The sequence below is a fragment of the Colobus angolensis genome, unplaced genomic scaffold (genome assembly GCF_000951035.1).
Source record: "Colobus angolensis palliatus isolate OR3802 unplaced genomic scaffold, Cang.pa_1.0 Scaffold410, whole genome shotgun sequence".
Lineage (NCBI taxonomy): Eukaryota > Metazoa > Chordata > Mammalia > Primates > Cercopithecidae > Colobus > Colobus angolensis.
The window spans coordinates 760,436-774,569 of record NW_012117489.1 but is presented as its reverse complement, the minus strand read 5'-3'; the positions used below and the strand labels follow the sequence as shown (position 1 = coordinate 774,569).

General features: G+C 35.3%; 1 protein-coding gene across 3 annotated transcripts in view; it reads left to right on the top strand.

The window, feature by feature from the left end:
* CDK14 (cyclin-dependent kinase 14) overlaps positions 1 to 14,134 on the top strand; it is a 487,133-nt gene that overhangs the window by 201,437 nt on the left and 271,562 nt on the right. For all 3 annotated transcript variants that reach the window (XM_011956201.1, XM_011956202.1, XM_011956203.1), the window contains one exon: positions 834 to 957. In XM_011956201.1, coding sequence (XP_011811591.1) covers positions 834 to 957 — 124 coding nt within the window. The remainder of the gene's footprint in view (positions 1 to 833; positions 958 to 14,134) is intronic.

Genomic DNA, 14,134 nt, shown 5'->3' with positions numbered 1-14,134 from the left:
CCACTGCACTCCAGCCTGGGCGAGAGAGCGAGCCTAAAAAAAAAAAAAAAAAAAAAAAGAAACATTTGGTATGATCCAATATGAAACTTCACAGACAAGGCTATTAATCACTTCTGAAATTATTTCTTGCAAAAGTATCACTCTTGAGTTCTTGACTTTCCTGTTTTCTGTGTTTCCTTTCCCTTTAGGATGGGTTTGCTCTGAAATTAGTGAAGGTGGTACATGCCTGTCTTTAAGCAGCAGCCTAATCTCTATGACCATATGTGCAAAAGCAGTATAATTATAATGCAGTATTAATTAGACAATATGACTGTTTTTGTTTTAATTATTTCAAATCATCTTATCTTTCCATTCCTTAAAGCATGTTAATGGGTGAATTTATGGGTACCATGTTCATGTTATTTCTATGGAATTAAATATGTGCATATTGATATAAACTTGGTAAACAGTTCTTTTTTTAATTTCCATAATATTATGAATAAATTTCCTTTCCTTTCAAACATCATTTTAGTCCTGAAGACTAAATCAATTATAAAAAAATCAATTATTTACATTTTGCTTAAAGAACAGTAATTGGAGTATAGATCTCTCTGGCTGAGGAAGTATCACTCTGGGGTTGATATAATAGGTTGTTAGAAATTCCTAGATTTACTTCTAAATGAATTAGGAATTTACATTCTAAAATCTCACATTCTGTTGAAATAATTTGGTAGAAAATTTGGTGATGGTTATCCATTTTCACTAAATATCAATACAAGTACTTAGGAGACTGTATGTAGAAACTGGCATTTATCTGTGTTCTGATTTTAACCTTTGTCTCCTTATTTTTTCAGTTGTTTTTATTTCAGTTGCTGCGAGGGCTGTCTTACATCCACCAGCGTTATATTTTGCACAGAGACCTGAAACCACAGAACCTTCTGATCAGTGACACGGGGGAGTTAAAGCTGGCAGATTTCGGTAGGAAAGCAGTTAATTACCAGTCTATTTTGTCACACTGTGAGAATGCCAGGCAGATGGTGGCACTGCATTTGTTTAGGTGCACTTCTTCTGTCATCATAGATCATGGTAATTTTTTTTTTCTGGAATGAAGAATTTTTTTTCTTTTTTTATGATAGCATAAAATATGCTTTGTGGAGTTTTATAAAATTCAGACTGCTTGTTAGAGTCTTTAATAATAAACGTAAATCAGATCTTGTTAATATATATTTCCAAAGGACAAGTCAGTAAAATTTTTAACATAAAATATATGCTCCTTGAGTGAAAATCTATTTTTTGAAACTTTTATTATGAAAATGTCAAATATACTCAAAAGTAGAAAAAAATAACGTAATGAACTTCAGTTACTCACCACGCAGCTTCAACAATTACTAATATTTTACCAAACTTAGAGAAACCTAAATTTAAACATCTGGACCTTTTCAGAGGATTGCAGGATATGTACAATAATGTACGTTGCCCTGAGGCTTTAGTAACTAGAAATCTAGATGTAATGTTAACCTTCCCAGAATTGACTGTTGTTTCAAGTATTTTCAATATTAATGCAAAAATAGACACTTATTACTATTTAAAAGTTGAGGTTCTGGAGTGAGCATTATAAGTCATTCCTTCCTTAGAAGTCTTGAGATTGCCTTCGTCCAGCGTAGAAGCTTTCCTCCAAACACCGTGTTTGAGCATCCAAAGGGAAGCAAAACCATTGCATGCTCCTTGCTAGCTCCCCTTCCCTTGATCAAGTCTGACGTTTCTGCATTGCCCAGGCTCTCTGTCACACTAGAGATTGTGTTGATGCTGAGCACCACGGGATGCCTGATGGCAGCATAACATGTTGACATTGCATTGCCTCAATTATTTTTGAATACATATTCTGATTAGAAATTTGTTCCATTAAGAATGGAATGAAAATATTACCCTTGGGACATAAAGATGCCTGAGGTTGAGATGGGCTTTTGCTGGAATATGATTATCTTTTCTCTCTCCACTCCCCATTAAATAAAAGAAGGCAGGAAATATTTGTTTCTTATTTCAAGGTTAGCAGACTGTTGAATACCTTTGGAATGAATCTACTTTGTTGAGTTTTATAAATTCTTTTATTCGAAAAATGAAATAAAAGTTAGTATGACTAGTTGAGTAGTGATAGAATATATTATAAAACTTTGTCATTTTCTACTTTGATAAAAATGAAGAAATTCTTTGCACATTAGTGTATATCATTTATTAGTGTGTATCATTTATTGCCAGATTAGCATTAGAATTACACTAGGCGACTGGGTATAAAATCTTTTTATAATAGGGTAGACAATAATGGGAGAGTAGTGGATGGAGTAGAGAAGGTTTGCAGTTTCTCAAATTCCATGTTATTGGCTTACTGTGAATATATTTTGTAGTTGGTCAGTGTCAGGAAAGGAAAAAGTATTTATAATGATTTTCTTATGGTATGTTAATATACTGTAAGGTATATGTTGAAATACATTATTGTATTGAGCATTTAATTGTATGAACATGCATTTGTTGTATATTTATAAAATACATTTTTATACATTTTGTCTGTATAACCAAGGATACAATAGGATTGTATGTTTGCACTTACTAGGGATTCTTTTTAAATTTTATGCTGATGTTTTCATTGTAGTAGGTAAGTTTATCTTAAAAGATTCTTATGAATCTTTATTTTAAAACTGACATTTTAAAATATCAGATTCAAAAACAAATTGAAATATATTTTTTAAAATGCAGATGATTTTTTTAGAAAATTAGAAAAACTACAAAGTATAAACAACTCAGAGATGACAAATGTTAACATTTTTATTCTTTATTTTCCCAGTAGCTTTCTCCTGTTCCTTTCTCTCTTTTCTTGCTTCACTTGCATAACACATAGCCTCAAAAATAGAAATATACTATTTTGTAAGGATTTTTCAAATAGTATGTCATGAATATTTTCTTATTGTTATTAAGATTGACAAAATCATTTGTAACAGCTTAGATTTTTTCCATTAATGGCCAAACCTAATCTCTATTCAGTCCCTTATTAATGAGCATTTTAGCTCTTTCTAATTTTTTACTATTATGCTCAGTCCTGTATTGAACATCCTTGTAGAGATAACTATTGATACAGCAATTGCAATGTGGAGTGTTTTAAAGCATTTGATTCTTATGACCAGACGGCTGTGCAGAAGGATCGTGCCCATGCACCTCTCCTCAGAGGCATGGACTGAATCGTCCAGCTTGGAACATGCACTTGGCTTACATCCTGTGCACAGAGTGTAGTAAGCAAGATTCATGCACCAACTGACAAGTTCCCCCAATTAATTGTGTGATTTTTTTGTCTTTTAATTTAAGACGTGCAATTAACTGTGATTTACTGTGTTTGGGCATGTTTGGGTGTCTGAGATGAAGGAAACACAGTGGAAACTGTAGAGAAGTTAGACAGTCAGAATAGGATGGTTCCAGGCAGCAAACCAATTAAAAACACAAGGTCTTAATTCAGTGTTTGATATGTGAGGAGCTTTAAAAATGGTTTCTTTGTCTTACCTTTTTTCCTTATGTGAACCAAACCATAAAATTTTGACTAAAAGAGACAAATATAATGCATGATTGTAGTTCTCATATTGTACATATTACTTTTATTAGAAAAATATATGAGGTGAAAAGACTACAATTTATTGAGTTTTATTCTATGTGCTAGACACTTAGAAATTCTTGCTTCATTGTCTCTTCAAGCTAGGAATGTATACTAACCTATATTTTTGAGAGAGAGGAGATTCAGAGAGGGTTAGAATCTTGCCCAGGCTTGGACATACAGGTTGCTGGTTGCAAACCTGGAATTCAGATGCTTGATTCATATCCTTCAATCTCAGGTGGCCAGAGCCTTTGTATTTATATATATATAGATATTTTCTCTTACAGGGCTGCCTAAGCTAGGAAATTATTGATCATTTTTGTATGCTGTTTTCTATATATAACAAAGATGACACCCATGCTATGTAAATAGATTACACTAGTACAAAAATATGCATCACATAAAGAACACTTTGTCATTTGACTAATTCAGTAGTAATGAGTGAGTTCAACCTTAATAGACTTTACCTGCTGGATGAGGTAAACCAGATGATAGTGAATTTGGAGACCCTTCAGCTTTAAACAGTATACAGCTTTGAATTCCAGGTGGTCAAAATACTGTAACTATTCTTTTTTCTTGTAAGCAAAGTCATATTTAAACCCTTACCCTGAGCCTTATTTTCTATATGCATTTTGAATAAGTAAATTACACATGATTTATAAACACTATGGCTTTCCTAATGCAGAGGTTTGCTCTGCCTGGATATAATAAAATGATAAAATTATATGGGGGCATTCAGACTCATTTCCTAAAAGATGGTTCATCTTTACATAATTTACCCGAAAAGTATTCCAAATCCCTTGTATAGCCTGTGTCTTTACCACCTTGTTGCTTCTTGTATACTGTGGTGCAGCCAAACCCCAAACTTGTTTCCACTAGAGGCTTTCAGTGTGCCTTTCCTTTTGCTTAGGATGCTCGTGCTTCTGCTTCTAATGCGGCTGCCTTTTTCTCACCATAGAGGTTATAGTTCATGTCACCTCTTCAAAGGGGCCCCCTTTCCGAAAATAAAATCTTTCCCATTCTTATTGTCTAGTCTAATTTCTTCAATAATACTTCTCGAGCTCTGAAATTATTTTGTTCATTTGTTTATCTATTTAGTTTTTGCTTACACTGCTTAATTGGAAGTCCCATGAAGGCAGGAACTTGACCTGTTTTGCTCACTGTTGTTTGCACTATCTCTAGAACCATGCTTAGCACATGGATGTTCAGTAAATATTGATTGAATGAATAAAAAATATACATGACTAAGTTGAGTATTAGTCTAAAGACCAAGACCCACCTGAATTTACTAAGTTCTGTCTGATTAGTTTTGGCAAACTAATAGTTTATAAAATAATTTTCTTTTCCTCAGTGCTGTCGTGGCCATGCATGATGAAGAGTGTAGATGGAATTAGATGGCCTTAGATAGTGTTAAAGCCTCAGGATTGCTCTGAGGCTCTTACACATAGACCCTACACACTCACTTGGTATTTACTATGTAATCTTAGGCTGCCAAAATAAACACCACTAAGTGAATGTAAACATATATAAGATGCATAGGATTTGAAGTTTCTACTCTGTAACCTCTAACTGATTGTCTAAATGTACTGTTCTTGAGAGCAAAGTATGTTAACATTGAGTTCAGAGAACTTAACCCTGTCCCTAACTATCTTGTGACTTTCAAGCCATCATTTATCCCCCTCTGAGCCTTATACTCCTTGACTGAAAAACAAGAGCTTGAACATATACTTTCTAAGGTCCTTTTACAGCTGGCTTTTTATGTTGTACATTTCTGAAATTATCAACTTATTTTCTAATGACCAGATATTTGCTGGTGAGTAAAAAAACAATCTATCCATTAAACCTGGGATCAATGCTTTAATATCCCTCCCTAGAATCTAATTTTTGATTCCATCTTTTGGAAATTTAAATGAGAACCTTGCTTCTATAATAAGCATTGAGAGCACATTAAAAGAAAATTATTGAAGCAAGACAAGTAAATGCATAAATAAATTCACCAAAAAATTAAGGTCATTTGCAGTATAATAGTATGAAAACTTAAAAGATATTTTTCCATATAAATGAGATTGAAGCAAAATGGATGAGTCTGTAGAATTTCTGCAAGATGATATTGGTGTTATTCATATTTCTCAGCCATTCTTTCACTATTTTCAAGGGTTATGGTCTAACTATACCAAAAGACAATGAGATTAAAGTTGCCCCGAGAATAAGAGACAGCAAGAATTCTATACTATAAGCATTTAAGGACCTAGCTTATTTTATTGACTGTCCTGGTGGAGAAACAAAGTTAAAAAACTCTGTGGTTATAATAGAATAAAATCACATTAGTTTCTTTCCCATAAGAGGTCTCAAATTTTACTTTCCTAATGTTGATAGTTTCCTCTTCCAGGCTGGTTCTTCTCTAAATTTGAGAGAGGAAATCATTGTAAATCATGTTTTAGATTAATTTGAGAAACACACCAGAAATGTGACTCTGTAGAGGACATGGTAAGTTCATGGCTTGTCATGTGCTTCTCTGAGTTCACATAGGTATAGTAGTAAACAGAAATAAATCACCTTCTTTCAGATGCAGAGTAGTCTGTCAGTTTGATAAATACAGTCTCTGGATAAAAGCCTGTTAGTCCCAAAGGTACAGACCTTTACCTATGTTTTAAATCATTTACGCACGAAATTCACCATTGAAGTTGTGGTCATAAATTTAAGGTTAGATATAACTTAGCTCATTTGTTATGGCCTGCAGGATTCAATTTTGCTGTATCTTTCTTTTAGAATATATTTTAACAGCAAAAAAACCTTTATTACCCAATGAAGCATCAGTCTACTTCTAAAAGATCCTTTCAACACCTTAACACCTAAACAGTTTTAAGGCAAAGTTTAGGCAGTTGCTTTCATGTAGATCTGAAAGCAAAGAATGTATTTAGAATAATTGATACAGTATGAGCCAAAGAAAGAGCTTTTTTTCTACGTAATTTCTCTGGGGAATGTCATTAAAACTCTAAATGCAAGTATACATATTTTAAAATCTATTGAACAGACTGTTAAGATTACATGTTAGATATAATTTTTATTTGACATATGAACTAGACAAAGTTATCTCCCCTTGACACATTACTTAAAAGATGTAGTAACTCTTTTGAAAAGGAATGTTGATACTTGAAATTGTCTTTTCCCTGATCTTGAAACATCAGTTACCTTAATCATTTACATCTTGTTTAATATCCTGCTCATCTCTTCACAAGTTTTTATTTTCTATTCAAGAGGAATGATAATGACATCTAATTATATTGGACCTTTTTGTTTTGTGTTATCACGACATAACATTGTCCCAAGCATATTAAAATGATGAATATTTGAAAGCATTTTTCCTTTTAGATAAACTTTACTTTTTAGAAGAGTCTTAGGTTCACAGCAACATTAAGCAGAAAATACGAAGAGTTCCTATATACCCACTTCCCAGATGCACAGCCTTCCCCACTATCAACATCTGGTGCCAGGGTGGTACATGTGTTACAGTCGATAAACCTGTGTTAACCCAGCAGTATCATCCAAACTGCAGACTTTACATTAGGGTGACATTTGTCAATTACTATGGTATCATTGGGTATAATTTCACTGCCCTGAACATCTTTTTTTTTTTTTTTTTTTTGAGACAGAGTCTCGCTCTGTGGCCAAGGCTGGAGTTCAGTGGCTCAATCTCAGCTCACTGCAAGCTCTGCCTCCCAGATTCACGCCATTCTCCTGCCTCAGCCACCCGAGTAGCTGGGACTACAGGCACCTGCCACCACGCCTGGCTATTTTTTGTATTTTTAGTAGAGATGGGGTTTCACCATGTTAGCCAGAATGGTCTCGATCTCCTGACCTCGTGATCCGCCCATCTCGGCCTCCCAAAGTGCTGGGATTACAGGCATGAGCCACTGCTCCTGGCCCAACATCTTTTTAAAAACTCATGTAGATTAGTTTTTTTAAACTGTAAATGGGAACAAGAAGGATGTATATGAGCTGCAACTGATATGCATATACTATTCCATCTATGAGAAATCTCTCTGTTCAGTCACCATAAGCCAGATTGAAGCAATGTAGATAGGGTTTGATTGCTAAGAATGGCAGCTTCAAACCCATGGAAATGAGGAAATTTGAAAGAGAGTTCAGTTTCAGCCAAATCATGCATGTCAGGTAACGAGACATCTTTAAATGTAGAACAAATTGCTATGCATAGGACTGATCATCTTATTCTCCACTGTTGATGGAAACTTAGACAGAGGGATTTCAGTATGCAAAAACATTATGTATTCTTTTTTCCAGTACAATTTGAGTGCAGAATTGTTGGCAGTAAATCAAATAAGTCTTACTGGATGTAAGTTAAAATATAGCCACGTATCCTTAGAAAATATTTGCATATGTAGAAAGACTGGAACCTTAAGTAGCAGGCATGATGACTACAGGGTAAGAATTAATAGGTGTTGTCAACAGTAGCAGCACTGAAATGAATCACAGTTTTAGGTAATGCATGTGCTATTGAAGGCAACAGTGATTACACCTGAACATTGTTAACATATAGATAAGTGTCTTAGTCTATTGCTTATTACTTGTAACAGAATAACTAAATCTGGGTGATTTATAAATACAAAAAAATATTTCTTACAGAGGCTAAGTCCAAGGTTGAGCGGCTCCTTTTGTGAGGGCCTCCTTGTTAGTGGAGACTCTCTGCAGAGTCCTGAGACAGTGCAGGGCATCACATGGCAAGGGGGTTGAGCATGCTCATGTAAAGCCACTAATGCCACTTCTATGATAACCCATTAATACCCATGAATGGATGAATCCATTCATGAGGAGAGAACCCTCAAGATCCAAGCATCTCTTAAAGGCCCCACCTTTCAGTACTGCCATATTTGGGATTAAGTTTCAACTTGAGTTTTCGCGGGGACAGTCAGTACGTATAAAAGTTAGCTTAGAGTTTGGCAATTCCCTAATATTCCTGTTTTACAGATCCTGACCCATCTCTTTTTCTTCTGCCTTCTAAAAAGCTCATGTTAAAATTCAGCCCAAACCAGACTCCACTACCACATGTCAATATGCCTGATTTATACTAAAATCTTGGATGACAGTAAATGAATTATTGCAGTCCAAAGCACATGTTTTCTAAAATCTTTACTGGAAGCAAGAAAAACTGACTAACTACTATGGGAAATGTAAGACATGCTGTAAATTCTGGTTAGACATTATTTTTTTAAATTTGTGATTTTAAATCTTTGTTTCTCATTTTAATACCACCAGTTCAATATTAGTGTTCTTTCTTCCTTTTTTCCCTAGTTTCTTTTTTAAAAACCCTGCCATATGTTGGTTTATTTAGTTTTGAAATAGTACATATTTATGCATATTAGTATTTTAAAATGTCCTTTTCATCTTGAATAATTTCTTCTGTGGTAATAGATAAACTTAGGATATTAGGACTTTTTCATTTTAATGAAAGAAGAAAGCACTGGAAAATTAAAAACCAATTAAGAACTAATGATCTGTGCTGTGTATTAATTTTAAATACATGTCTGAAAAACAGTTTTTTTTATTTTTACCACATACTAGAAAGGAATCTTGGTGCAAATAATCAGGTTTATAGACCTAAAATAATATAACTTTTTGCAAAAGTTCAAACTTTAAAAATGGAACATCTCTCTATGAAATATCTGTCAAGTTATTTGGCACTCTAGTTTTTAATCAGAAAGGATACTGATATAAAAATGCAGACTGAAGTGTTCATTCCTGTTACGGAGTAGAGTTGTCAGCTGTGGAAATCCACCCTGTGAAACAATAGCCAGCTCATATTGGATGTAGAAACCGTGCTTTGATCTCATATTGGATGTAGAAACTGTGCTTTGATCCAGCCGTAGAGTTGAGAGCAGTAGATGAAATGGGTCAATGAGTTGGCTAAATTAAGTGCCCACATCATGTGAATGGAACAACTGAGACATAAGCAGAGGATGGAAAAACATTGCAAGATTTCAAAATAAAATGTTTAGTATGGTTTCTGAAAAGTTACCATAAGGTCTCAACATGCTTATAATCAACTGAGAGCATATTGTTATAAAAATCACTGATACCAGAATTACAAGAACAGTATAAAATAAACTGGATATAGTGGTGTGTGCCTGTGGTTCCAGCTACTTGGGAGGCTGAAGCAGTAGGATTGCTTGAGACCAGGAGCAATATAGCAAGACCTTGTCTCTAAAAAAATAATGAAAATAAATAATGACATGCAAGCATTTTGCTCAAAGAATTGAAAGCAGGAGATGGTGTTACTTTTGAAATCATCCAGTTGTTGATAGAATCGTATCATTGGGAATATTTTGTTACAGTTTGTTTTTCAGAATAAAGGCAGAAAATCTATGTGGGGAAATTAAATCACACATAATTATATAAAAGAAAAGGAAATCCTTTTATATTGACATTTTCAGACTTTTTAAACTGAGATTTTCTCTAGGTTTTGAAGGAACCTCAGAGATTATATAATCCAGACCCCTCATCTGAAAAATATGTATACTTTGGGCCAGAGATGGAAAGTAAGTTAACATTGTGCCTGTTACTTAGTAAGTGTTAAATTGTTATTCCTAATATTACTGTTACCGGTGTCTTTAGAGCCCCAGTGTAATACCCTGTAGAATATTAATAACTTAGTTGGCACACGCATGGCTAGTTCCCCAAACATGTGAGAAGGTAGGAGTGCTAACTGGATGTTCAGTTCAAAGTAAGCCATGCTGGTCTGATGACCTGTGTCACCTGAGCACTGGGATCCTGTCAGGAAGATGGGACTCAGAATACTAGGTGTCACTCTGTTCCAAACCTCACAAGTCTTGAGGAAACTTTAAGAAATGATGTAAAGAATGTTTCTCACAGTAGACTAGTAGGAAACCTTGTTGGAATATACATTTGAATAGAGCTTTGGTAATTTAAGGAATCACCTTCCTTAATTATATTCCTGGGAAAATTAAAGCATTGAGAAGCCTTGTGGATAGATGAAGCCTGAATTGGCTTTAATAGCGTTCCTGTTAGGGCTCAGCAGTGCCGGGCAGTAGCTCAAAAAAATGTCGTGATGCTTCCAATGGGAGTAAATTTTCTTTTCAGATTTCACTTTTTCCATGGTACTGTGCTGTTTCTTACTCATAACACTTTCAAATTAACTTTTTGGGTTATTTCCCCACACCAATAACCAATTCACCAACACCTCAGACAGACACCAACTGGGTGTCTAAAGATTCTATTTATTTCTGACACTAACTACCCAGTAGCACAGACCCCATAGGTTAAGGGCTCAGTCCTGCAAGACTGCCTCCACTTTGAATGCCAGTTGCAAGTCCTGGACTGCCTGTATTTCTGGCTGACCTGCTACAAATTGGGTGTCCCCACGCCCCCTTCCTTGGGTTCCATAGTTTGCTAGAATGGCTCGCAGCACTCAGTAACATATTTGCTTATATTTACTGGTTGATTATAAAGGATACGACTGGGGAACAGCCAGATGGAAGAGATGCATAGGGCAAGGTAGGAAGGAAGAGCTTCCAGACTTTCTCCAGGGGCACCACCTTCCCAGCACTTCAGTGTATCCACAGCCTGGAAGCTCTCTGAACCCATCGTTTAGGGGTTTTATAGAGGTTCCATTACCTAGATGATTGGCCAGTGGTAACTAACTCATCTTTAGCCCCCTGCCCCTCCCTGGAGGCCCACTGGTGGAGCTGCAAATTACAACCCTGTAATCATGCTTTGGTTCTTCTGGCAACCAATCCCCATCATGAACCTATCTAGGGGCCCCTAGCCATCAGTCATTTTTCTTAGCATTCAGAAAATACACTCTCATCACTAAGATTCTAAGGGTCTTAGGAGGTCTGGTCAGGAACTGAGGACTAAGACCAAATACTATAACAAAAGATGCTCTTATCACCCCTGTTACTCAGAAAATTACAAGGAGTTTAGGAACTCTATGCCAGGATGAAGACCTGGGTTGAAGACCAAATGTATATTTCTTACTAAATCACAGTGTCACACAAAGTTTGGAAATAGCACACAGCTCTATTGCAAGTGGAAGTGTAACAGAAGTACTAAAGTACATATATAAATATAAGTATAAATAAAAAGTAAAATATCCCCAAATGGGCCCGGCACGGTGGCTCACGCCTGTAATCCCAACACTTTGGGAGGCCGAGATGGGCGGATCACGAGGTCAGGAGATCGAGACCATCCTGGCTAACACGGTGAAACCCCGTCTCTACTAAAAAAAAATACAAAAAACTAGCCAGGCAAGGTGTTGGGCGCCTGTAGTCCCAGCTACTTGGGAGGCTGAGGCAGGAGAATAGCATAAACCCAGGAGGCGGAGCTTGCAGTGAGCTGAGATCGGGCCACTGCACTCCAGCCTGGGCGACAGAGCGAGACTCTGTCTCAAAAAAAAAAAAAAAATCCCCAAATGGGTAGGGTGCCAATTCCGGAGCCACACGCCTGAGTTTGAATCCTGCCTCTGCTGCTTGCAAGTTGTGTGCCTTTGGGTGAGTTACTGAAATTCTCTGTAACTTAATTTACCCATTTTAAAATGGAGATGATAATAGTAATACTGTATACCTCATAAAATTATTAAAATAATTTTAAATTTAATACAAATAATTTCAGAAAAATGCCTGGCTGATATACAGTTACATACATTTCATGTTAATTATAATCAAAGTACTATTTTTTTTAATATAATTTTTTTCTGAAATGTATTAACATACCTTCTTGCCTTCTTATGTGGTAAGGAATAGAATTCAATAGATTTTTCATTCAACAAATTTTTAATGAGTGCATCCTATTAAAATAGTATGTAGTAGTGACCGAGTATACGATGGTACATCAAGGAGACATGGTTCCTGCATTCCTACTCTATTATTTCCTTACAGTATTGAGGTCACCATTCTGAGTATCTGTTATTGTATTATACAAGGATGACCCCGGGGGAGCCTTTTTTAAATGGACTAATTTTTAAATCATTGTCTTGCATCTTTCATGGTGATGGTTATTTGACTATTTTAAAGTATAATTAATGGGCAAGGGACAATTTTAAAAATAGTTCTTTACATATGAATGTTAACAACTTTCTGTGGTTTGTAGTTCAGATTTTAAAGTATCTCTTTATCACAGTGCTATTCAGTTTAGCTTTCCTGGCCAAAGAAGTGAGAATAATTTAATAAAAGGGAATCATTCTTACAATAAACAGTTTTTATGATAGATTTGTATTAGTCATGCCATGCTTTGAGAATACAATTATACTTCATGTTAATTCCTTTAAGACACAGAACACTTTGTTTGCTAAGCAGGAATCCATTGGTGTACTTTTGTTTCTCATAAACAGCTGAATGTTTTTGCCAAATATTTTCATTCAGAGAGACCTGTGAGATAAGAAATTTTGTGGATCACGAGAAAATTCAGTCCTGAAGAAATGCATAATTACACCTCAGTGTATACTTTAAAGAAGAGTAAGCTCTTATCTGGAATGAACACTACTACTGCTGTCCAATTTCAATGTTTGTTGTCTCTTAAGGGTGGTTCTTGCTGCAAGTATTACTTTTTAGATTAGCAGGTAACACAGCAATCTACATGTAAAATGGCATATTGATTTCTTGAAGTTTTTAGAGATTTGCTGCTCTGTAGCAACAGTAAAATTAGTTTGTAAGAAAACAATATACAGATCATTATATTAATAGCTTGTTTTCTAGGATATTTTGGTAGTTTTTTTTTCTTACTTAGATTGTTGCCAGAGTTCATTTGGCTAGTCTTTAAATCTCAAGAGTAAACATATATAAGTGGAAATATGCATAAATGAGGAGTATTCTTGTAGTCCTCAATGAAAAAATGCATAGATTGCCAAAATGAATGATTTGAAATAATGGTAGATTGTGGATTCCTTAGCAGATTGATAAATCAAGCACGTTGTCACATGTATCCTTCATTACAATAAAAATATCAGTTCCCTACATTTTGCCAGCCTTGGCTATAGACAGCAAATGGAGTCCACTTCTTAAATTTTGAAAGTTGCCTGTGGATTTGACCTTCTATGTGAATGACATGTCTGTGGTCTGCTTTGGGTATGGGTGATATGGGCATCTGTACTGTGCAGTGTTACAACACAGGATAAGCTTTGCTTGCTTTTTTTTTTTCGGTCAAGCTCAAGATGTAGACTTCAGTGTCTGAGGGCATTCTTGTTTTTGAACACTGAATTCAGCATTTGTAAGCATTCTGGTCTTTGAATCATAGAAATGTTTGATCTGCAGCACTTGACATTAGATTGCTTTTAGGAAGCGAAATTGACTCAAACTTCAGTCATTTCTAATAATAGTAATAGCCTATTACAGTTTATGAAGTGCTTTCATGGCTCTTACTTTGTTTCATCCTTATAATCCTGTGGAGTAGAGAGTGCAGGTCTCATTACCTCCTCTTTAATGTGAGAGCATTGATTTGTGCTTGTAATATTAGCTTTACCTGGGCATTAGAATGACCAATATTTTAACA